The sequence below is a fragment of the Mesoplodon bidens genome (assembly GCF_964165515.1).
Source record: "Mesoplodon bidens genome assembly, chromosome: 2".
In the NCBI taxonomy this organism is placed as follows: domain Eukaryota; kingdom Metazoa; phylum Chordata; class Mammalia; order Artiodactyla; family Ziphiidae; genus Mesoplodon; species Mesoplodon bidens.
In genome coordinates, this window is record NC_138177.1 from 186,715,531 (window position 1) to 186,739,723 (window position 24,193).

The 24,193-nt window shown below is 63.9% G+C and overlaps 2 protein-coding genes across 3 annotated transcripts; one reads left to right on the plus strand and one right to left on the minus strand.

Annotated features, from left to right (window-relative positions):
* Positions 1-717: 717 nt before the first annotated feature.
* SCNN1D (sodium channel epithelial 1 subunit delta) lies at positions 718-4,660 on the minus strand (the record flags this gene model as incomplete). Its single annotated transcript, XM_081215998.1, is given in 19 exon segments — positions 718-1,083; positions 1,087-1,100; positions 1,103-1,343; positions 1,424-1,718; positions 1,872-2,039; positions 2,081-2,241; positions 2,449-2,547; positions 2,636-2,683; positions 2,685-2,804; positions 2,808-2,878; positions 2,881-2,948; positions 3,124-3,289; positions 3,292-3,313; positions 3,389-3,402; positions 3,405-3,455; positions 3,514-3,688; positions 3,814-4,197; positions 4,200-4,279; positions 4,282-4,660. Coding segments are annotated over 19 exon segments (2,913 nt in total). The 5' UTR covers positions 4,652-4,660.
* Positions 3,438-22,375, plus strand: UBE2J2 (ubiquitin conjugating enzyme E2 J2). 2 transcript variants are annotated; one of them, XM_081226117.1, is made up of 8 exons: positions 3,438-3,441; positions 9,973-10,123; positions 13,718-13,848; positions 16,487-16,527; positions 20,408-20,510; positions 20,591-20,729; positions 21,048-21,128; positions 21,725-22,375. In XM_081226117.1, exons 3-8 carry the CDS (start codon positions 13,718-13,720, stop codon positions 22,007-22,009), a joined length of 780 nt encoding a protein of 259 aa, XP_081082243.1. In that variant the 5' UTR covers positions 3,438-3,441; positions 9,973-10,123; the 3' UTR covers positions 22,010-22,375. The 2 variants fall into 2 exon arrangements, with proteins under 2 accessions (XP_081082243.1, XP_081082242.1); XM_081226116.1 differs by lacking the exon at positions 3,438-3,441 and having other exon boundaries at positions 9,946-10,123.
* Positions 22,376-24,193: the final 1,818 nt, after the last annotated feature.

Sequence of the window (24,193 nt, forward strand, 5' to 3'; positions counted from 1 at the left end):
GCTGGCTGGCGGGACCCGCCTCCGCTCCAGATCACAGTTAATAAACGGCCGCTTGCACCTGCCGCATCGCCTCGCCCACCTCACTCCGCTCTCTCCCGGCTGGGGAGGGGGGTCCTCTGTGCCCCCTGCTTTCCCCGAGGGGAGGCCCTGTGTGGGACAGCACCAGTCGTGCCCCCAAAGCACGTAGTAAGCCAGAGCCCTGATGGAAGCCAGGGCTGCTTTGATTAAAACCAACTCCTGACACCCCATTCCCTGGCCCCTCTGCCCTTCTCTGGAAGGACACCAACTGGCGAGGATGCTCTGGACCTGGCCTTGTCCCCTGGGCAAGCTCTGGCCCCATGTCCTCCCGTTCCCCAGCTCCCGCCGTGTCCGTGACTGAGGATGTGGAGGTGTGGTCTGAGGTTTTCAGCTCGCTCAGGGGGTGGGGGGTGGGCGCGGCAGGACACACTCCAGCCACCAGGTAGAATCATCCATTGTACTGCAAAGCGGGCCCAGGTCACTGAGCGCCCGGGCCTGGCCCTGCCCTGCCTCCCACTGGCCCTGAGCAAGGGAGGCTCTGCCCGATGCCTGCACACACCTACACGGAGGCGTAGACAGACGTGTTGATGCTTGGAAACACGCAGACGTATGGCACTGACACCAGACAGACACACTCCCTTGGGGCGCCCCCCCACCTCACGCACGCGCGCACACTCCTGCACACGGGCTGATGCTCCGTCACGCCCTGAACGCTAGGATCCCGAGTGGTGGGGGCACTCCCCTGCTCCCTGCCCCAGGCCTCCCTGAGACCTGTGAGGTCACCGCCAGGCAGGCAGCTGCGCTAAGGAAGGCCCCATGTGCTAGCGCCTGGTGCCTGCCCGCCCTCGGGCTCCGGTGCCGCTGCTTCTTGGGCCCTGGGTTTGGCTCGGCTGGCTGGGAGGGCCCTGTGGGGCGGGACTGCCCGGCCCTGGGCAGCCGGGAGAGCCCACTGCTGCCACAGCTCCCAGAGTCAGGCCACTCGCAGGCTGGTTCAGGTGTCAGGAGTCTCCCGGGCCCACACCGGGCTGACCTCCAGCCAAGACCCCTGCCGGAGCCCCTGCAACATCATGGGAGGTGGAGCTGGGCCCCTGGGCGTTCGACATCATGCCTGCAGCTACCCGGCCACCAGCCGCCCTCTGGCTTGGAGCAGGCACCCCCGTGGCTGCCCTGGGCTGGCCCCGAGCCCCGCGGAGCTGGCGGCAGCAGAGCAGCAGGGCGAGGGCCGCGGCGTCCAGCAGCAGCTCCAGCACCTCCACGAATGAGAGGACGCAAGAGCCGAACCACAGGCTCCAGGGGCTGCCCGTGGCTGAAAGCAGCTGCGGCACCTGTGGGTGTTGCGGGCGGTGAGCAGCGCGCCCTGGGCGCCAGCCCTGCCCCACCCCCGCTGCTAGGCCCGGTGGCTCGCCCAGTAGACGGGTGTCCTCGTCCATGTCACCTCGGCCAGGATGCTCCTGGGGCGGGGCGCAGGCGAGAGGGGCGGGGCCCTGGACCTGCTGGTGGGGCCCTCCCTGGGGGCGCTGGAGGGCGAGGATGGCAGGGGGAGCGGCCAGGACGTGACCTCAGCAGGAGGGGGCTGCACCCACCCGGGGCTCGGGCTCCGGGGGGCCTGGCCTGCCCTGCACACACAAGGCTCACTGTGGCCGCGGCTCCTCCCTGGGCGCTGCGGGGCAGTGTGAGGGCAGGGCCTCGGGGACACACGTCAGTCCGGGGAGGGCTCTCTGCCCACGAGGCCCCACTGTGAGCCCGCCCCTCACCCCGCTTCTGGGACTCACAGTTGACTTGGAGGAAGGCCAGCTGGGGGTCCCAGCGGAGAGCTTACACGAAGACTCCCCGGGAGAGACAGACCCCGTCACATCCCTGCGAGGTGCCTCCGGGTGGACCCCACCCCGGCACTCCCCACTCCCCTGCAAGGCCGGGGGCAGCGGGAGGCGCAGGGAAGCCGGTGGGTCTCCAGGTCCTTGCAGAGGCGGTGGAAGCAGTGACCTGGGGAGGGGGTCATGAACCTGCCAAGAATGACCCAGGGGCGGTGGGGAGGTTTGCCCTTGACGGGGCAGCCTAGGACTCTGTCCCCCACAGCCCATGCAGGCCGGCGGGGTGGGGGGCTACCCAGGCGGGGTGCCGCACAGAGCTGCAGTACTCGGCCCCCGCAGGCAGAGGGTAGAAGAAGCAGCCGCAGGAGCGGGTCTCCACCATCAGTGGCTGGAAGCAGGACACCAGGCAGGCCTGGGGGAACAGCGGGGACTGGAGCTGTGGGTCCAGGACCGACCGCCGCCCCTCTCCCGGGCCTGCATGCCTGCCGCCCGCCCACCTCCCTCCCACTGGCCTGTCCGCCCCTCCAGCTCCCCCTCCTTGCCTTAGCACCCCCCAACTCTCCAACCCCCTCCCTGGGCCCCTCCCCCCCACCTTCATGCCCCCCACGCCCCGCCTCACCTGTCTGGTGCAGGAGGCGTTGTATAGTAGCTGCACGTCCACGCCCCCCGTGCTGTCTGTGCAGTGCCCACAGGGGCTCCCAAGCCGGTGCACCTCGGTGCGGTTCAGTTCTGCCGCCCTGCCCTGGAGCCCCCGAGGCCCCAGGTTTGGGCACGGAGGCCGGGAGCCTTGAGGCTGGGCGGCCCACCTCTCGGATGCCGACGGTGGTCTCAGTCCCTGGCCGGATGCTGAAGCCCCCGGTGCTCCAGGAAGGGCGTGTGGATCAGGACTTTGATGCCGGCCTCTGTGGGCAGCAGAAGGAGATGATCCTGCTGCTTCGCCCTGAGGGCCAGGCTGATCCCTGGGGGAGGCAGGGGCTAAGGCCAGGCCGGCCTGGACACCCCGCCCACACCCGGCCTGGGCTGGCACTCAGCGTGGGTGATGCCGGGTGCTGCGTGGCCCAGACACCGTTGAAGGTGCAGCAGCTGCCGTAGCTGGGGTGGCGGGAGGTCTGGAAGTGTCTGGACCAGGGGCCACGCTCAGACCCGCACGTGCCCCCGACCCGTCCCCCTGTTGCGTGCAGCCCCGGGGTTGCAGGGAGGGCACCACAGCTGCCTTATCTCTGGAGGGAGCTGTGGGGCCGGCAGACCACTGCATGGGGCGTGGCGGGGCGAACAGCCACCCGCCTGCACTCACCGGGCCTGGTGGTCCTGGCCGTCGTAGCGGCAGGAGAAGACGAAGTGTCTACCGCGGCTGTGGTGGCCGTCCTCGTGGGCAGCAGGCAGCAGGGCCAGAACGTTCACGCAGCGCAAGCGGTACCACTCCCGGGCGGCCACCGCGCCGGAGGAGGAGGCCTGCTGATGCAGTCGCCACCGGCGCTGTTACGCTGGGTGGCTCAGGGTCAGCGTGGGGCCCCGACCTGCCCCGTCCCATGTAGACCTCCCAGGGCTGGGACCCTCACCAGTTTGCAGCCACTCTGTTCTGGCCCCCCAGGGGGCTCAGCCTCGGAGGCGGGTCCCGCGGTCCAGCTGGAAGGCGGCCTCGGCCCCCGGGGCGTCCACGCCCTCGCTGACGTTGAAGCCACACAGGGAGAGTAGATGTTCTCCTGGGCAATCGTCCAGCGCCCGCAGGGGGCGGCGGGCGGGGGGCGGCCTGGGGGCAGGGCCAGGGTGGGGGGCAGCGGAGTCAGAGCCAGGCCCCGAGTCCCCACGGCAGCCACGCGCACTGCAGGGAGAGCCACGCTGGTCCCCACGGCACTGGCCTGGGTGTCGTGGAGAGCAGAGTGGCCCCCATCCCCCGCCGTCCTCAGAAGCCTAGGAGGGGCTTCTGAATCCGGAGCCGGGGCTGCAGAGGGAAGTCAGACCCCCGGCCTGCCTGCCCGCCCACCGTGGACCCCGCCACCCTCTGGCTCGTTCTCAGCCCCTCCCTGTCTTTGCTCTGGCTGCCTCGCCACCTGGAGGGTTGCCCTGCTCCCTTCTCTGGGGGCCCTGCCCTTCTGGAAAGTCCCCCGCCCCCTCCCCGGGCTGCCCAGCGCCTCAGTGTCCCTCCAGGGTGGCAGTGGTCACGCCAAGATTCCGCTGGCTCTTCTCGCCCTTTAGCCTGCTCCCGGGGCACAGGGCTGGGGAAGGCAAGTCGTCCGCGATGGGGGCTCCCGCTGTGACCGCACCTGGGGAGGGGCCCCCAAGCTGTCCGCAGACCCCACCAGTGTGGGTTCACATCGCACAGGGTGACCGACGGGAAGAGCTTGCGCTGCGCTCCTCTCCAAGTGTACAGACACCCACCGTCGTCATGACCGGGTAGCACCAGTCCTGCTCGAGGAGGAGTCCGAACTGCCAGCGGAGCCCGCCCAGGGCCCGGCGAGCAGCAGCCCCCAGGACGCGGGCTTGAGGCGGTTCTGGCTGGAGCAGACAAGGCGGATGGGGCCGTGGATGGTGGCATCGGTGCAGAAGGTGGCGACCAGCTCCCTGAACGAAGCGTGCAGCTCCACCAGCCTTTCCCCACGCTCCTCCTCGGGCGGGGGCGGTGGTGGCGATGGTGGCAGCTGGGGGCACGTCTGGGTCCCCGGCCCCCCACCGGCTGCTTGGGCCATGGCTCCAGCCTGAATCCCAGAAGCGAGCTTCAGTGGGGTCCCAGCCCACCGTCTGGTCTGACCCCACCCAGGTGACCCCACTTGGGGCCATGCCATCGACTTCCATTCTCTGTCCTTGGGAACTCCCGGGACCATCGCGTCCCTCAGCCACCAGTGGCCCAGCCCGGCCTGCTGATGCTCAGGAGAAGCCCCATCAGAAGCTTGTCCATACTTGGGACCGACACTGCGGCCCTCCCCTGCGATGACCGGCAGGGCACCAGGCGGCTTCCGCGGGTGTGTCTTATCATGGCCAGAGCCGAGCCTGGGCGGTGGGGCAGGGACAGCAGGGGACATGGTGTTCAGGCCACGCCTGGCCTTGTTTGCAGGCAGGCTCGAGGCTGGGTGGGTCTCTGCTGCCATCTGCCAAGTGGGGCAGGGGCCTCTGGTGAGGGGCAGCCAGGTGACCTGCTCAGGGTGGGCCTAGAGCCCAGCGCTGGGGATTGACGGGACTCTGGGCCTCAACGGCCTCCACCAACCCTCAGCGGCCAGCATGGCCACTTTGACTGGTGCCGATGGAGCCAGGCAGGTCTGACCACATCTGGGCCAAGGGTCAGGCCTGTAGACCGGTGGGTGCTGCTGGCCTGGGGTGGGGCGTCGTCCACCGAGCTGAGTCCCCAGGGATGGTCCGTTCGTGGGCCTCGGGCTTCCGGAAAAGTAGGCAGCAGGCTGATGGGCCAGACGTGGTGGGGATCTGAGGGCTGCAAGGAGGTGGACCCGAAGCCTGCCTGGCCCCCATTCCCACCTGGAGGCTCCAGTGTCCCGGGACCCAGGTCCCCCAGTGCGCAGGGCCGTGGAGCCCTGACCAGGTCAGGCCTGCCGGTCCGGGACACGCACTGAGTCACTGCCCGGGCCTACTGTGGACTTCCCACAATGTCCCCATCTTGGTCTCAATCATTAGGCCTCTCACATTTGGGGTGCAGCCCCCTGGGTTCTGGCCCCTCCAGCCAATGGGGCCTGGGCTGGCGCTTGGAGAGGGGGTGAGCCAGAGGAAGGGCCTGGTGAATTCAGCTGGCACGTGCGGGGCTGGACACCCTAGCGCCAGCCAGATGCGTGGGGCCAGGCCTCGAGTTTGTGGAGGTGGCCTGGCCAGGGGCACATGCCAGCACAGCGTGCTGATGGCGGGTCCCACACGGGACAGAGCGCTGCCCACACGTGTGTCCCGTGATCCCACTGAGCCCTCACAGGGAAGGCAGGCCCCTCAGCCCTATGATACTGGCAAGGCAAAAGGGGCTCCAGAAGGTTCTTTCGGACTCCGTACGGGCTGCCTCCCACCCCAGCTGGAGCTGGCGGGGCAGGAGGAGGGTGGCTCTGGAGACTCAGGCACCTCCAGGGCTTCCTGAGACGGGGGGCGGGGTCCCGACACTAGGGCGGATGCGCTGGGGCGAGTGTGGGCACCGCAGGTCCCCGACGCCTCAGCCGCGGCAGGAACGGGGGTGCATGGCCCCTTCATGCGGCACATTCGCACACACACGTGCACGGACACACACTCCTCTCACACACAGCAAGCCCTCTGTCAGTGGGGGTGGCGTGATGAAGGTGTGGACAGGAGCCCCTGCCCTCTCATGTGGGACGTGGCCCCTCCACTTCAGGCAGGGGAGACCCCGAGAGATGGCCTGCCCCAACTGCCCCGGCCATGGGCCACCTCAGGCGCCCCTGGGACCTCCAGGCTGGAGCCTCCCTGTGTGGGTGTCTCCAACCTCCCGTGCTGGGTGGCTGCGACAGTGGCGACAGTGGCGGTGCTGGTGGCGGTTCTAGCGGGTGACAAAGCAGGCCGTGGCCCGACGCTGGCCAGGCGGCCTCCTATTTATAACAGGCTGGGCGTGGGGCGTGGCGGTGGGGAGGGACCCGGCTGGGGGCAGTCACACCTGCTCTGGTCCTGGAAGGGGAAGCCTTTGGCTGCAGGCACCGGCGTCTTTCCCCGGGGGAAGCTTTCCTGCCCCGGTTCCTGGAGCCAAGCCTGGGACCCTGGTCCTGGCTGGGGTAAGGGGCCTGAGGCTTCTGGAGGGCGAGGAGGGACCCCGCTGCAGCAGACCCTGCATGCCCCTCCCCTGTCCACTCTCCTCCAGCCTGGCCTGCAAGGATGCCTGCTCACCTCCACCTGCAAGGCCTCTGACCACAGGTGTTTGTGGCCAAGGGTCGCTGGGCAGGGGCCTCCATTCCCAGCACACAGGGGTCTGCCAGGGCTGGCTGCCCTGGGACAGGCGTGGACTGTGGGAAGGAGCTGGGGCCCAGGTGGGAGATGGCGCCCACAGCTCAGCCTCCCAGGAGATACTAAGACCACGCACCACCCAAGAAGATGGCGCCACACCCTAGGGACACACCATCTCGGATGCTGAAACCCTCGGCCTCAGTGTGGTTGCATGAGGTCAGCCAGTGTGCTGAAGGCAGCACAGCCCCAGGATGACACGCTGGGGGATCCAACATGGCTCTAGGATGACCCAGAGGCCTCGTCATCCCAAGTGACCTGGTCCCAGGCTTGAGGGGCCGGCTCAGGCCCTCTGCCCCTCGCGACACAGGCTCTGGGTTCCCGACACCCCACCCCAAATCGGTGCTGAGGACCCGGGCTGAGATGAGGGAGGAAGCCCCCACCTCCACCAGGCCCTTCTGGTGGGGCCTTGGCTCTGAGGAGGCGTGTGGTCACCAGCCTCGTGGCTTTGGAAGGAGGCAGATGGCCACAGGGGACCTCTGGGAGAGGGAAGCCACGCTTGGAGGAGCTGGCCCTGGACTCATGTGGGCGTGGGTGCGAATCGCAGCTTTGTCACTCATCGGCTGTATGACGTTGCCCAAGTTACTCAACCTCTCTGAGCCCGTTTCCTCAAGTACAAAGTGGGACTGAGTTTCCTCGAGGCTCAGAGGTGAGACCAACTGATGTCACTGGGCCAGTGTCAGAGCCCCTCCTTCCTCCTCCTGAGGAGGCCACCCCAGAGCCTGCCTTTGGGAGGGCAGAGACACAGAGACTGCGTCCAGTGGCAGCGAGGCCAGCAGCCCGCGCCTCCCTTCTGGGCCCGTCCCCTCGCCTGCCTCACCAGGGCCCTCTGGTCCCCGGAGGAGCAGGAGGCAGTGGCTGGGGCAGGACAGGGCTTCCCCAGCTCCCAGCACAACATGGGCCCACGTGGCCCCTCCTTGATGGATGTATGTGGAAAGGATTAGAGAAGGGACCGGCGGAGGGCCCCCGGCCCCCACCCTCTCCCCAGAAGGACGGCTGGCCCTAGCCTGCTGAGCACGGCCCCAGTGGGCCTTCAAGTGGTGGCCTTCACCGAGGCTGGGCCTAGAGGCGCCAAGGCGTCCCCTTGCAGGCCGGGGTTGCCCTGCAGACTGCGGGTGCCTGGGCTCCTTTCACGCCTGTGGGCATCCCCACCCTCAGGGACAGCTCAGAGTTGTCCCTGGGGGAATTCCAGTGCAACAGACGTGAAGTCTGAGCCCATGGGCTCTGCGCGTGTGTGCGGGATTCCTGGGGGGGTGGGCAGGTGGGGGCATCCTCCCCGCCCTGGAGCTGGACTATCTGGAGTCCGTGCCCGCCAGAGGGTAAGGGGCCTCCTCGGTGCAACTGCAGAAACTCTCCATCCCCCAGGCATTGACCGCAGTGGCAGGCAGGGGCTCCTGCCACCACAGAGGGGTCTCCGGCCAGCTGCGGTGGGCAGAGTGTGTGACGCTGCCCGTGTGGGGCTCAGGGTCTGGCCGTGGGTCTGCCCCACACCTGCGCTTGAAACACTCTGGCGCCTCAGGGTGGCCTCCCTTGTAGAACTCTCCGTGAGCTAAAAACAGCTGGGCCCACCCTGTGTGGGGATGGTGGAGCCCGGGTTGGGGGGGGGGAAGGCAGGGGAGTGAACGGCAGGCTGAGCTACTTCCTGAGCGCGGCAGCAGGAGGTGGGGCCTGGGGACTGCCAGCCTCCCCAGGAGGAGGGCGGGCCAGCGCCGGGGGACACTGGGGGCCAGAGACGTAGCAGGCTGTCTTCCCACGGGCCGACATGCCTGGTGCTGGGCTGAGGGACGACAGGCACTCCTCCTGCTTCTGCCCCGGGCCTGGGGCCAGCCCTGCAGTGGCCGCTCAGATCCTGCCGGAGGTGCCCTGGGTGGGTCAGACTCGGGGGTGAGCGCGGCCCCCCGCCCGCCCTCTGCCAGTGGCCATGGCTAAACCCGCCAGTGCTTGGAGTCCACCGTCACTCGCCACGTGGTCAGTTACCCCGTTGACCGGTGGTCTATTCCGAAAGGCAGTCAGGGTCGTGGTCAGGGGTGAGAACTCGGGGTTTGAACCGCAGCTCTGCTGCACGGAGCCCTGTGCTCTGCCCAGCGACGGGCCCTCTGGATGGGTCCTGGCTGATGACCACCGCCAGCCTCACAGCCGAGCCGGCACTGGCACAGCCTGTGTGGGCACCCCCAGCCCCACTCACCAGGAAGGTATGTCGGCCTGCCCAGCTGCCCAGCCCTCCCTTTTCCAGAACCCCACCTGCGTGCCATCCTCACGTGCCCCGCAGCGTTCCCCAAGGCAGATGTGAGGTGCCCACGACACCTCCAGGCCCCGTGGTCAGGGCTGTCTCGATGCTGTCCCAGTGGCAGCACCCTCTGCTCCCCGGGGCCTTCCCTGGCCGCCAGGGAGGGGACCGTGGGAGCGGAAAGCCAGCCTCAGTGCGGCGTCCACGGTGCATAATAACCCTATTCATGGGCTGGGTGGAAAATTCGGTCGGGAAACAGTGCAACACTTTTTGTGAGGACAGCTCCCTCCATGGGCAGGGGCTGGGCAGGCTTCCCACGGCGGACCCCGCCTGGCACAGGTTCTGGCAGGGCTCCGGGTCCCACTCGATACCGCGGCCACTCAAGGCCACCCAGGACTCGATTCTCAGGGCCCCGGGTGGTCCGGTCACTGAGGCCCGGGGACGCAGAGTGCCTCCCGCGCTCTCCTGTTAAATGGGCACAAGAACTGGGCCCCCCAGTCCGCACTGGGCCGATCCTTTGAAAGGGGGCCGGTGGGAGGGTCGGCGTCCCAGAGAAGTCGGGCGGGGCTCACGCCGGCACCGCGGGGGTCACCCTCTAACAGAGTCTTCCCGCGGAAGGCCGGGGGTCGTGAGGAGGGGAACGTGCTCGGTGGGGGGCCCCGGTCCGCTGCGGCCACTGACTCTCCCCGGGGCCGCCAGCCGGACAGCGTTGCGGCCGAAGCATCAACCTGAGGGCCGCCGCTGGCCGACCAGACATGCAGAAGGGCTCCGGCCCCGTCCCTCGAGGCTGCAAGCCACTGCCCATGCGCCGACTGTTTCCGCTTCCTGGGGCGGGTGGAGGCAGCGAGACGCAAGGAACATCCGCCCGGCCGCCTAGAGCGGTCGCCCCCCACCCCCGGCTAATCGCGCCCCGGAACCGGAAGCGGGGATAGCCCCGCCCCCCTCGAGCGGCCATCTTGGAAGCAGAGGCGGAGGCGGCGGCAGCGGCAGCGGCAGCAGCGGCGGCGGTTGGGGTGGGCTCGGTCCCGGCGCGGTGCAGCTCTGCGGCGCGGGCCCCACTCTCTCGCTCCCTGCTCTGGCCTCGAGCACGGCGAGCCTGAGCGCGGCGGCGGCCCACGCGCGGCGACGGGGAGAGGTGAGCACGCGCCGCGGCCCTGTGCCGGGGCCTCGGCCGCGCGTCCGCCCCGCCGGAGCCGGCCCGAGCGGCGGGCGTGGGGCGCGGGGCCTCCGCACGGCCCATCGCCGCCCCGTCCGCGCTCGCGGGGCCCGGCCTAGAGCTTCCGTGCGCGGAGCTCGATTTCGGTTACGGCGGGGCGCCCGGGGCTCCGGGCCGGCTCGTCCCTCCGGCCAGCTTGGGGATTCGGGTGGTTACACGGTTGGCGTCCCATGGAAAGGCCTCCCGTTAGTGGCACACTTGCGGCCGCCGTCAGGACGGGCCGGCGTAGAGCTTGGTTCGTAAACTGTCCTGGGAATCCGTGTTGGGATGGGGTGACTGCCGTCCAGTCCTCCGCCGCTTCATCCCCGAGCAGTTAGGACCGCAGACCTCCCCTTACCACCCCCAGCAGTGAGCGTGCTTGGTTGACGCCCTTGGGGTGGTAACTGAGAGAAAATCCGGGCGGTCAGAGTGGGAAGCTCCACGCCGGGCGGCCGGAGTGGGCCCTGGGCCGGCTCCTCGCCTGTGCGCGCCCGCTCTCCTGTCTGGCCAGGTGTAAACGTCTCGCCCCTTTTCCAGTTAGCACCACTTAGTTGGTCTATGTTTAGTTCCCATCCATTCCCGACCGCACGCGGGCCCAGGCTTGAAACACTTAGAGAGGTCAGGCCCCAGCCGGTGGAGGGGGCGGCGAGCGGAGCTAGTGAGGGCGGTGGTCGGGGCTCTGTTCTTTGGAGGTGAGGGGCCCTCGGTGTAGGCTCGTTTTTGCGGAAAGGAACTTAAGGGTCTCGCTTGATAGAAAGGTCCCGCGTGTCTGCAGGCACCGTTGGATCTCGGCACCTAGAACTGGCGCTCAGTCATCCGTACACTTTGGCCGCGCAGGTGCGGGAGTGGCGGCGGGGCGGCCCCCATCAGCCCCGGGCCTCCGTCCAGCCTGTGAAGCAATCCTGCTGGGGAAGGGAGAGACTTCCGTGCGAGTCCCGGGCACGGGTGTGTCACGTGCCCTCTGGCGGGTCAGGCCAAGGTCTCGTGCCGCACAGTCACCGGAGCACTCGGCCACCGAGCGGGAGAAAGGGGCGGGCGGCACGTCTGTCCCCGCGGTCCCTGAGGGACTTGTGCCCGAGACGTCGGCTCAGGCTGCCCGCTTTCAGCTTCTCTGCCCTGCAGTTTTGTGCGCGGGCCCTGTTTCTTGTTCTGTTCTGTTTTTGAACGTCTGCGCCCTGTTTCCTTCAGTGTGACACACCTTACGTGCTCTCTCCGTGGGGACGTGGCCTGAAGGGCCCTTGAGGAGCGCTTCATGGCCTGTGGAGGCACCTGGTCTGTGCGCACGGGCAGATCGGGAGAGGCCGGCGCACCGGAAGGCACCCGGAGGGGCCTGAGGGTGCTGCGCAGAGGGAGCCCTGTCCTTTGGGGGACCCGGTAGCTGGATTGTACGTCGGCTTTGAAAGCAAAAGCGAGAGAACAGTTCATCTGTGCCCAGCCGGGCAGGATCTGTTTTATTTATCTTCTGTGGCCGTGCGCTACCCTCTGTGAAACACCCAGCTGGCCGCTTGACTGAGGCCCGCACGGCTGCATCTGAATTACCCAGTGAGCCGGTTTGCGTCGGCAGAGTTAACTTTACGGCGAGCAGTTAAAGGAAGCGAGTCCTGGGTGGTGGCCCTGCTTTTGGACTGTCGCTGTGTTTGTCACTACACGTCGCCCTGGTCCCCTTGGCTTCTCCGGCCTTTGGGGTGGTGCTGCGGAGGGAGCGCTCCCCCCAGGCTGGTCTAGCCACCTGCGGGGCACACCAGCCAGTGGCGTCTGCTGGGGCCTGGCGGTCACCTGTGCGGAGCGGAGCTGGGTGGCGTGGAGGCACTTGACCAGGGCCTCGGCGAGTTGTCTGCCAGTAGAGGCTGGAGCGGGAAGTGGCCGTGTGGTTGGGATGAGGACGGGGTCGGCTCAGGCCGTGTCAGGGGTCCTGGGAGTCGGGCACTAGAGGGCGGTCTGGGGCTGCTCCTGAGAGCACTTGGCAGGTGGCCGAGGTGTTGACGTTTACTTGCTTAGTTCTGGGTGCCTCCCGAAGGGTTGCGATCGGAACTGGGCGCCGAGCAGGGTCATCCGACTTCAGCGAACACGATGGACTGAAATGGAGGGAGACTGCGAGCCGGGAGGCTGGGCGGAAGTCTCGAGGTCTCTGACGGGCAGAGCAGCGGGCCCTGCATCAGGGGTGTGTGGTGGCTCTGGGGAGAGTGGGGGCGAATGGGGATCCGAGGTTTAGGGGCCCCCCGGGGGTGCAAAGTGAGACAGCGAGCCCTGGTCGTCGTCTGTGGGGAGGGTACTCTGAGGAGGATCCCACTGGGCAGGAGTCCATGGCCTCTGGTGCGGCGACGTGGGCAGAGACTGACTGACGGGAGGGAAGGAGCGTGCAGAGGTCCCGGGCTGAGGTGAGGCGGGGCCGCCCCGGTGCGGGGAGTGGCTCCAGGTGGAGATCTGGTGCTGCGGCGGGACAGGTTGGGAGCTCGGGCAAAGTGACTCCTCCCTCACTGCCCCCCCCCCGTCCAGTTGGCCTCTTCTCTAGCCTGGACACTCCTTTCCATCCTGAGCTGCACACCCTGGTGTGTTCTTTGTCTCCACCGTGTTTTACACCAGTGGCTTTCATGCTTTATTTTTAGCAGTAGAACTTTTTTGCTTTTGCACCTTACATTGTGAGAAGTTCTAGTACGTTAAGTGGATCGAGCTGGAGCCCTGCTGGTGCCCGTGAGCGTGGGGAGCCCTGTCTTCTGCGTCCCCTGGGGCAGAGCTGGGGTGTCCCAGGGTCCCCTGAGCAGGCCAGGTCTGTTGCCTTGAATGATGCCCGCTCCCTCCCTCCCCGTCCCCAGCCTTCAGTGCTGTCCTGCGCCATCCTGTCTGTCCCATCCATCCTCTGCTGGGCCACCAGAGTGACCTTTCTAACAGAAGATCTGATGTGCCTTAAGGTTTAGGCCTAAAATCTTTGTGGCCACCGCTTGATGGCCTGGCCTCGCATCCCTGGTTGGCCTTCTGCCGCGGTGACCCAGTGCTGTGTCCTGGACACACACACTTCCTTATCTCTGCCTGGCCGGCTGCCGCCTCCTGAGTCTCTCTGGGGTCCCCATCTCTCCTCCAGCCCCAGAAAGAGGCTCTTCCTCTGCTTCTCGGTTCCTCCCACCCACCTATGACCAGGGGTAGGTGTGCTGGAGAATGGTTAACAACGGGCTTCAGTGGGCCGTGGCGGGGGAGTGGCCCCGCGCAGCACGGCGCTGGGGAGATGCTCACGGGGCAGGCGGTCAGGGCCTCTTCCCGCGACCCTTGCAGTTAGAGCTCTTTCTCCCCGTGGAGGTTCTTTGAAAACAGGAGCGTGGCTGCAGGGTTTTTCCTAACGTTTCTGTCTGACGACGTCGTGTCAGCGAAGCTCCTAGCGGGCAGACAGGAAAGGGGACTCCGCAAGGCCCGCGGGTGTCTGAGGGCTCAGGCAAGTCAACGCGGCCCATGGGCCTCGACTCTGGGTGGCGGAGGCCGCCTGTAGGGGGGGCGGTAGGGGACATCTCTGTCCTCGTCAGCATGGACCTTTGTCTTCCACAGATGAGCAGCAACAGCGCTAAGAGAGCACCCACAACAGCGACCCAGCGCCTGAAGCAGGACTATCTCCGGATTAAGAAAGACCCCGTGCCTTACATCTGTGCCGAGCCCCTCCCTTCCAACATCCTCGAGTGGTAAGGCTCTGCGTTCTCCTTCGCCCACACCACCTGTCACGTGGCTTCTCTGGCTGGGCTGTGTGGGCCGGATGGGCCATCTCGGCGCAGGGAAGGGGCTCCTGTACCCTTGGCAGGTGTGAGTGGACTGTGAGGCCTGTGGGCGCTGTCCGGTTGTCTTTACGATGGGCAGCGGCTGGGGGTGTGGTGGGCTGTCCTTGACCCCTGCCCGCTGGGGCCAGAGAGAAGGTCCCTCCTGGGGGAGGCTTTGGGGCTGCAGGTCTCACGGCTGCTGGAGAAGCTACGCGTTTAGACTCTCCTTCCCTGCTCTTTGCTTCTTGGTGCTGTGAGGCGCCCTGTCTTACTTGGGCGGGTTGGTGACGGGGGGACAGGTCCTGATGCTCCACCTCTGTGTCTTGTGAATGTGCGTTTCATGGTGACTGTCGCCGTGTCGTAGAAGAGCTGCTCCTACCGGGTTTGCTGGTGATTTGTGAGACACAAAGTGTAGGGCTGAGATATTAAGGAGCGTTTTCTCCTTGTTATGTTTTGTTCTTAACAAATACTTCAATTTTTTTTTTAAATCCAGAGAAAAGAGATCTGAGTTAAAAAGTATTTTCCAAGTTGGACAGGTGTTCGAGGATTCTGGGTCTACGTTCCTCCCGTGGCTTGCAGAGAAGGGCCAGCGCTGGCAGGTGGGGTGGAGGGTCTCAGGCGGAGGCTGGCCTTGGCATGTGGGGGAGGCATCAGTGTCGCAGCAGAGCTCTCCCTGCCCCCAGACGGCAAAAACCAAGCGTGGCCCCCAGGACATAGTTGGCAGGTGGACAGATGGGTTCCATGGCAGTCTAGGGGAACATCCTCATCGTGTGGGCCCCTCCTGCACGTGAGTCGAGTCGGGTCCTACGCTCCATCATTCGTTAGGAGGACCTGCTGCAAAGGAAGAGGCGCAGGGCAGAGTCCATTGGAGACCAGACACAAGCTTCCCCTCCCCTGCGGCCAGCTGTGACAAGCCATGTGAGGTGCATCCACCAGGGAAGCCCTTTCGGGACCGAGCATCAGGGATTTCAGTGGGGTGGGTCACGGGCACCTCTGCCTGGTGCCCGCCAGTATTCCAGACTCCCAGCAGGACAGCAGGCTTCCCTTGCAGCATTAACCATGTTTTTTGCACACATAGTTGAGATGCATTGGGGTGATGAGAACCCCTTGGAATCCAGCTCCCGGACGCTGGCTGAGGACAGCAGGGTCAGGCCTGCTGCGTGGGCTCTTCTGCTCAGCTGCGGGTGTCTTGTCGCTTCAGCTGGGAGAAGAGCGCGGTTTTTTGGAAGAGGCCTGTCCTCCAAGCCTTCCTTGCTCTGCTGCCCAGGGCTGCTGGGCGCGCTCAGAGCCCTGCTCACCGGCCCTTCCCGGTGTCCTCAGATTGGGCACAGGAATTGGGAGCAGTTACAAATGAAGGCCACGTTCCTTGGTGTGTTCCTGGTCTGCTGACAGAGGACGACAGCATTTTTTGAGTCCGCTGTCAGCAGGCAGCAGGGGGTAGGGGTTGTCGCAGTGTCCTGGTGGGAAGCAGTGCCTGAAGGGGCGGCTACTGAGCTGTGCTCGGTGTGTCTGGTGTGGTATTTTTGGTTAGGTCTACTTCCTTCTTTGTGCTTTTCTGTCTTCTTTGAAGATTCATTAGCTCAGGGACTTCCCTGGCGGTCCAGTGGTTAGGGCTCTGCACTCTCACTGCCGAGGGCCCGGGTTCAGTCCTTCATCGGGGAACTAAGATCCCAGTAGCCGAGAGGTGCAGCCAAAAAAAAAAAAAAGTCATAAGCGCAAATGCTTTTTTTTTTTTTTTTTTTTTTTTTTTGCGGTACGCGGGCCTTTCACTGCTGTGGCCTCTCCTGTGGCGGAGCACAGGCTCCGGATGCGCAGGCTCAGCGGCCATGGCTCACGGGCCCAGCCGCTCTGCGGCACGTGGGATCTTCCCGGACCGGGGCACGAACCTGTGTCCCCTGCATCGGCAGGCAGACTCTCAACCACTGCGCCACCAGGGAAGCCCTCAAATGCTTCTTGATGTAGAGATGAAGCCTCGTTTATTTGCATGGAGAGCAGAGTCCATGGGGGCTGGTGCTCCTGGTCTGAGGCTCCCTGTGTGAGGACTTTGGTGACAATCACGGGCTGTCCCTGTCCCTCCTGCTGGAGGGCAGCTGCTCTGAGGTCGAGTCTGGTTCTTCCAGGACGTCAGGGCCGGGGACCCAGCCTCTGCGTGTCTCCAGCTGTTCCCGGGTTAGCTACTGTGTGATATTTGGGCATGCTGAAAAATACCAGATTTCAGGTACGTCTCAAGAATAAATTGTGAAGTTAATTTTTAAATAGTCAGTTGACGTTAACGGTTAGAGAGGATTAGTTTTTTGCATATTGTGTTGTGGATACAAAAGTACTCCGTGGAAAACTTGGGAGACGCAGCCTCTCTGATCCCGTTACAGAGCGGCTAACATGCCAGCAGCTGGAGAAACTGCAGAGCTGGGAGCTGGGGAGCTGGTCGGGTTCATCCTTCAGCTCACCTGCTGAGCGTCTGTGAACGTCTGGTTTCGGGTGGGCACTGAAAACCCCGGCCTTGGAGTGACTCGGGTTTTGGAGGATTTGCCGTCCCCGAAGCCAACTCATTCTCTTCCCTCCTCAGGCGCTATGTGGTCCGCGGCCCTGAGATGACTCCCTATGAAGGTAAGTCTTTGCCCTGAGTTAGAGTAACAGGTGGCGGCGTGTGTGTTCAGAACCGCCCTCGCCTGAGAAACACCTTCTCTTTGTAAATACCACCGTTCCTGGTTTGGATGTGTGTGAGGTAGACCGCACGCATGCAGAGCCCCTTCTGGTTTCCTGCAGGTCATACAGGGGTTTTTGCTCAGTTGGCTTTTGCCCACGCGCCTCCGTCTTCAGGGGCTGCTGTGAGTATCGAATTTACCCAGCCTCTGACGTCAGTGCGATCAGAGCTGAGAGAACAGATGGGGGAAAAGTAAGACCGACGTGTATTGTTGAAGGAAAGAAAGGTCATACCCTGGGTGCTCACTCTGTGCTGAGTCCTCAGAGCTGAGGGGCGGCCCCCTGTGCGGGTAGGACCCTGAGGTGTAGGGGGCCGCAGGGCCTGCCGTGGTCAGGTGATGCTACCCAGCATCCTCTGGTGTTTGCAGACAGATCTCGGAGCTGTCCATCAGTGAGCCTCCAGGGGCCCGAGGGGAGCCTGGCGCCAGCCTCTGGGTGGTGGAGCCTGGGGCAGAGCCGTGGCCAAGTGGGCACTCTAGTCCCTGGGTCCTGATTTCGGGTGGCCGGAGCAGCACACTTGTGTCTTCCTACTGTGGGCTTGTGCATTCGATTCCACTAGAGGACCCGTGCTGCTGGGGAGGCAGTGTGGGTGCTCTGGACGCCCAGGAGTGTTGTGGGTAGTTGGGCAGACAAGTCACTAGCCTCGTGGGACTCTTGTGGCCCAGGAATCCCTGTTGGGGGATGACCTGCCCTAGGGAAACAGTGTGCAGAAGCTTATCTATAGGGTGGGCGTGTCATGACCACAGGGTAACGGGCTTGGCGATGGCCTTGTGTGCAGTTCCAGGAGAAAGGGCGGAAGACAGGCTGCAGAACAGCTTGCACAGCTCATGTTAAAACACTTAATGAAACATACAATACGTTTTTAGCGAACTTGGATAGATCCCGGGAACGAGCAGTGTTCTCTTGCAAGTAGGATTCTGCCTGGTTTTCTTATTCTTTGTGGTTTTAGTGTTTAACATACAGTAGTGAACACTTGCTTACTAATTGTGTGATGAGAGCCCCCCCACACACACACTGCCCCTGGGACCAGCCAGAACTGTTGGTGGCATAAGTGAGGCTGACACCTGGGCAGGGAGAGGAGAGGGCAGCCCCGAGCGAGCGGTGTGGTGGCTGGGACTGCAGGAGACCCCCGTCCACCCAGCCCCTCTGACCTGGATGAAAGGCTCTCCTCTTCCAGACCCGACTCTGTCACTCTTGCTTTCATTTGCCTCATCTGTTCTCCTGTGTGTCCCTGCTGTTCCCGGTCTTCGGGCTGGGAAAATCCTCATCCTCCTTGTAAAGCTTTCCTTCGGAGACCAAAGCTTTTTCTGCTCCCCCCCTCCTCCACTGCACCCCCCCACACACGCTGCCCTCCTCCCATTTTCCCCTCAGCACCTGCTGTTGTGCCCTCTCCTGATGCCTGTCCCCTCCTCAGCTCAGGGCTGTGCTGTCTGCAGTGCCATCCTCTGCTGACTCTGTTCCCATCAGGGTCTCGGAGGGACCCTCAGAATTGCCGCATCTGGTGGATGGCTCTCAGGCCTCAGGGTCTGGGCCTGTGTGGGCTCTGATGTGTGGACTCTGGCTCCCTCCTCATTTGCTCCTCTGACTTATGGATGTTCTGACCCTTCCCTCCCATGTCCACGTCTGTCTGGCTCCGTGTCAGTTGCCCGCTGACCTGGTCCTTGCTCTGGGCTCTGCCGGTGCCGAAACTGTGACACTAGTTTCACAGTTCAGGTGGGCTTCCCAGTGGTACATGAGTGTTGATCTGTGTCTAGAGGTTTTACAGCATCCCATTAAAACCCTAACAGAGGTTTTTGTAGGTGAGCACAGGCTTATTCAAAAACTGGTTCTAAAACTTATGGAAAGGCGAAGGACCTAGAATAGCTAAAATAGTTTTTTAAAATCATAAAACCGGGGGAGTCACCGTGCCTGGTTCTGAGACTCGCGGTATGGTTGTGTGGACTGGATGGTGTGGCCCGGGCGGGTCCCGGGGTGGAGCAGGGCCCAGGGATCGCCCTGCACAGCTTCTGTGAAAGCGGGGCGGGGCGGAGGTGCCTCGGGTTCCAGGCGCGGTTCTCCTCCCGGGCCCGGTGCTCTCAGTTTTGTCTGTCTGTCCCGGGGCTCAGTGCCCACGGACACTTGGAATGAAGCCGGAGGAGAGGCCCAGGGGCCTTTCACGCCCTCGGATGCACCTCCCGGCCCGGGACGGACCCTCTGAGGTTGGGAGTATGCCTGGGTGGGAGGAGCACTGCAGGCCTCGCCACCGTGGACCCTGCTCACGGCTCTGCCTGAGCCCCTCGCTGTGCTCGGCCGCTTCTGGAGCCCTTCCCTCCGGGGACTGGCGGGTGGTGCCAATGGGTCCCCTCTGGATCAGCCAGGTGGGGTCGCCACCTCCCACCCCCCGCCCCCGACTGAGCGAGACGGACAGTGTCCCTGTGGTGTGAGCCCACTGCTTCCCGTCACGACCGCGCCACCATGGTCTTCTCTGGGCCGAGTGCCTGTTCCCATCTCCTGCGCTTTTTCCATTTTGGCTTTTCCCAGTCCTTGTGGGTGCAGGTGTGCTCCAGCATCGCTTCTAGAGTTAGTCCCTTGCTGGTGGGCTTGTCTGTGTGCCGAGCTGTCCTCGCAGGTGACACTGGCCCCAGTCACCCCTCCACCTCCGACAGGGAGAGTGGAAGCGAGGATGCGCCAGGCGGCTGCAATGCTGCGGCCGCTACAGGCGGCGGGGGGCGGGGCGCCGGAGCGGAGACCTGCGGGGCTGGGGGGACAGCTGGGAGCTCCAGTGGGAGGACAGGGCAGCGAGCCCAGGCCTCGCTGTACGTGCACACACGCACAGACACGCACACGTCTCTGGGAATCCTGTGAAACGCACGTTCTGCCCCGCCGGTGTGGGTGGGCCCAAGGCTCTGCATTTCCAACAGGCTCCCAGGTGCCACCCTGAGAGCAAGGGGGTGAGGCCTCCAGTGGGGACAGGATGGTGGGACCTGGATGGAGCTGGGTGGGCAGGGATGGAAGCAGGGGGCCCGGTGAGGTCACTCCAAGCTTTGGGGGCTGCTGGGATTTGCTGATGGAGTAGGTGTGATACGGGAGCAGGGGCCCCCAGAGTTTAGTTGGAATAGCTAAGAGGATGGAGCTGCTGCTTGAGGGAAGAAGCAGGAATTCCATCTTGGACCCATCTGGGGCAGTGTTGCTGGGACAGTCAGTATGCGGGTCCGGAGTGCGGGAGGACGCCAGAAGGAGCCGGGCTCGGGTGGGGCCTTGAGGAACGGTCGTGAGGCCTAAGATGGGGTCACGTGGCCCAGCGGGGATGTCTGGTGACTTCAAGGTCAGGAATTTTACATAAAGGAGAGGGAGCATCTGGGGGGGGGTGTCAGAGCTTTGTTGTTTACTTGTTTTTAAGGGGGGGAAGTGACGTGTTCGCCTGCTGCTGGGTGTGGTCTGGTGGAGGAGAGGCAGGTGGTGCAGGAGTGAGGGGACCGGAAGAGCTGCCGCTCTCGCTCTCGGGGGTGGACGTGGGGCCAGTGAGGAGCCTGTGCAGGTTCTGTCCCGATACTCTGCTCTCGGGGAGGGGGGCATGCGAGGGTGGGGGAGGGACGTGTAGTCGGCAGTGGGGGTAAGGGCCCCCCCAGGTTGGTGGTTGTGAGCCCCAGTGAGATGTGTGTGTTCCAGGGATGGTCGGCTGGTGGGTAGGGGGTGGGGAGACCTAGCTGGGCGGGGGCGGCCGGGCCGGGCCCCTGAGGGCAGTGAGGGCCTGTCGCACTCTGAACAATGACTCAACAAAGGCTCCTTCTCTGTTCTCATACAGGTGGCTATTATCATGGAAAACTAATTTTTCCCAGAGAATTTCCTTTTAAACCTCCTAGTATTTATATGATAACTCCCAATGGAAGATTTAAGTGCAACACAAGGTAAGGCGTCCGGGGTGCTTCTGAAGTGGGACTGGGGTCCTGAGGAGTGTGCACCCCGTTGACTGGGTCCCTTTCTTCAGGCTGTGTCTCTCCATCACGGATTTCCACCCAGACACGTGGAACCCGGCCTGGTCCGTCTCCACCATCCTGACGGGGCTCCTGAGCTTCATGGTGGAGAAGGGCCCCACCCTGGGCAGCATTGAGACTTCGGACTTCACAGTGAGCTGGGGGCGGGAGGAGGGCAGTGCGGTTGGTCTCCACAGCTGCTGCACCCCATCAGGACAGCGACTCCTTGTTATCGGGCTTTCATTTCTCTCCCGTTTTAAGTAGGGGTCAGGTCTAGCATCATCAGTGGATGACGCAGGAAGGTAAACAGCCTTAGGAGACCTCACGACAGCTTGTCATGAGGAGCGTGCTTGTGGGGTCCTTTCCACACCGTGAAGACAGCGGCCCTCGACTGTCAGTTGGTCTGTTTTTAGAATGTGAAAGAATTGAAATTAGCCTTCGGGCTGATATTTCTCTTTTTTTTTCCCCTAGAAAAGACAACTGGCTGCACAAAGTTTAGTGTTTAATTTAAAAGACAAAGTGTTTTGTGAATTGTTTCCTGAAGTTGTGGAGGTAAGAAAGTGAAAGTTGGCCGTTAGTTTTGCTTTCCCCGTGTCAGGGACACTTTGATTCAATACTTTCCACAGGGAACGTGTGCTCCTGTGTGTCCCTGTGCTGCAGACCGGGAGTGGGGGGGTGTGTTTAGGCGCAAAGACCTGACCCTCTCCTCCGGGACCTGGGGGTTGGATGGTGGGTTGGAGACGGGGAGAGGTCAGGGGAAGGCCGCTGGGCCTGTCGAGGTCCTGGGCGGGCCTGGGGTGAGGGGCGGGGATGCTTGCTGGTCTTGGTGCCGGAGCAGAGAACCTGGCCATGAACGGGAGGCTGAGCCACACGGAAGTCGGGGCCCTGGTGGTTCAGAGTAGCTCGGACCTGGCTCAGTCCTAGCTCATGAGGCGTAGGCTTGGCGGTTTTGGCGGGTCATGTGGCCTCCACATCTGTTAAACAGGATTAGCAGCGGCACTGCCTCCGAGGGTAGTTGTCAGGGCGAAACTTGCAGCCATTGCCTGCCGACCCCGCAGCGTCTCTGTGGTAGCCCGCAGTCCCCTCCCTAGCCCTGAAGGAGCTGGCTTGTTTCAACCAACTCTTGTTTCTTGCTGTTTTTGTCTTAGGAAATTAAGCAAAAACAGAGAGCACAAGACGAACTCAGTAGCAGACCCCAGGCTCTCCCCTTACCAGACGTGGTTCCAGACGGGGAGACGCACCACGGCCAGAACGGGCTTCCGCTCCTCAACGGGCACGCGCCAGGGGCTGGGCCGCACCTCGCGGGGCTCCAGCAGGCCAACCGGCACCACGGACTCCTGGGCGGTGCCCTGGCGAACTTGTTTGTTATAGTTGGGTTTGCAGCCTTCGCCTACACGGTCAAGTACGTGCTGAGAAGCATAGCGCAGGAGTGAGCCGCCGCCGCGACCAGCAGAGGTGGTCAGAAACGAGGGACGCTGGGCCCGAGCTCGATGTGGGCTGGCTGGACGTGCCGCCGAGCACGGGGCGGGCCTGCCTGACTCCTGGGGTTAGCTTTTTAAAAACCTTCAAGAGGAAAACAAAAACCAAAGTGTGTAGTTGGATTTGGAGACGCGAGACTCCCAGCCCCCGTTCTGCCCTGGCGTCCGTCGGGGGCTGTGAGGCTCCATGTCCACGAGAGGGCCTCACGCTTTGGTTTTATAGCTTATCTCCTGTATTGTCTTTTGGACCTATTTTAGTAACCTGTTTTTCATTTTATTAGATTTGGTCACTTAAAAATATAAAACTCGATGCCTATCCAACACTCTGCGTGCGTTCTTATGTGGAGCTCTGACTCGGCAGGCAGTGCCGGGGGCCCGGCAGGGCGGCCATGGGTGGGTCAGGGGACTGGGCTTTGGCCTTTGTGTTCACTTAGAATGAAGCAGGCTCCTCCTGGGAAAAAGCACGTGTGCTCTGTTTTGCTGAAGTTGAGAATCTGCTTCCTTTCTGACCATAGGCTGTCACCGGGGCTGAGCTGTGCGTCCTGTGCGGTCGCGCTGCTGGCTTTCTCTCACCCCCATGGCTTCCTGCGGGCTCCCGCTGGCTGTGCTAATGGATGGAGGAGACACCCCAGCGGGCCCCTGGGTCCCACCTGCCAGACGGGCTCTGCACACGTGGGGCGTCCCGCACACGTGGTCCAGCTCTTTGTTTGCCCTGGAGACAGGCTCACACATTCCCTTTCACAGCGGATCCGTGGCCGGTTCTTAGAGGCTGGCCGCCCGGGAAGGACACCCGGGTTCAGGGGCAGTGCCGGTGGGCGCCGTCTTAGACCCGGGGCCCGCGCCTCCTGGATCGCCGACGTCTCCCTGTTCTCGTCTCTGCTAATGACGTCCCTGCACGGTGTTTGGAAGGCGCCGTGTCAGGGCGCCACCGCGCGACACCCTGTGACCTCACTCCAGAGGCCGGCAGGGAAGCTGCGTGCAGCCCGGCGTTGGTGCACCTTTGACGTTCTTTGTTTTTTGATCAATTTATTTAAAATTGCTCTTTGATTTACCGCTTGTGTGTATTCAACCCGCTCTTGTGAAAAAGAGTCTTTCATTTTGTCTTTGTTCCTAAATTTTGTGTTCTTGGGGTCTGCATACCACAAGTCCCTCTCCGCCCAGCACTGGGTAGCCTGTGGGCAGCTGGGTGTCCTGTGACCCACGGTGGATCCCAGTGGCGGGGTGGTGCGGTGCTGCTGGGCCCGGACCCCGACGGGTGCGGCTTTGCCAGGCCTCCCTCCGCCCACTGCCGGCCCGAGGGTGCGCCTGTGGAGGTTGGTGCCCCTTCCGGACGCGCCGCGTTTCCTGAGCTGCTTCGGAGGTGTAACGTTTGGGAAATAGAAGTTACTTGACACGTGTTTTTTCTTTTCTGTGTGAAATCTCAACTTTTAAAAGCTTCAGTCAGCGGTGGGAGCAGATCTGTGCTGCATGGAGCCTCCCCGGGCGCCCGTGCGGCTTGCTGTCTGATGTGACCCCCAAATAAAAGATGACCTTGTCCTGTCGGGCCTGTGTCTCTCCCTCAGAAGGTTCTCCCAGGCCCAGGTTTGGGGTGTCACCTGGCAGACGCAGCTCGGAGGTCTCGGTCTGAGAGGCTGGTGCGGCTCCCCACCGGCGGCGGGCAGGCGGCCTGCTGAGGGCTGTGCCGGGGCTCCGAGGTCCCGTCCTCCCCTGCGGAGGCAGTGTGTCCATGGTCGGGTCGCGGGCAGCTGGCCTGAGCCTCCCCGCGGGCACTCGGTGGCTGTGGCTGGGAGGCGTGGATGCCTCGAGCAGGCTCCCTTTGGTCCAGCCTCACTGGGGGAGCTGGGACCCACGGGCTGGTGCCGGAGCCTGGTGCGGCTGCCGTGTCCACATGGCCCAGGCCAGCAGGACACAGGTGCCCAGCCTGGAAGAGGAGGGGTCTGTCTGGTAGCCCCTTGGCCGGCTGTTGGCCGCAGGTCACGTGGAGGGTCCCAGCGGGGATGGCGCAGTGGGGGCTTCTGTAGCATGACCTCCTCGAGACCTGGGCTCAGCAGCCGGACACTCGACCCCCCACAGTGAGTTCAGGAGTCACGTCGTCCCCCCCAGCTTGTGTCTGGGGCGGCTCTGCCTGTAGCTGCCGAC

Bases quoted from the DNA above. Each gene is read 5' to 3' on its own strand.
- UBE2J2 (XM_081226117.1), top strand. From the start codon at position 13,718: ATGAGCAGCAACAGCGCTAAGAGAGCACCCACAACAGCGACCCAGCGC. The intron at 20,730-21,047 runs GTGAGCTGGGGG...TTTTTCCCCTAG, and splicing joins TTGAGACTTCGGACTTCACA to AAAAGACAACTGGCTGCACA. The intron at 21,129-21,724 runs GTAAGAAAGTGA...TTTTTGTCTTAG, and splicing joins TGTTTCCTGAAGTTGTGGAG to GAAATTAAGCAAAAACAGAG.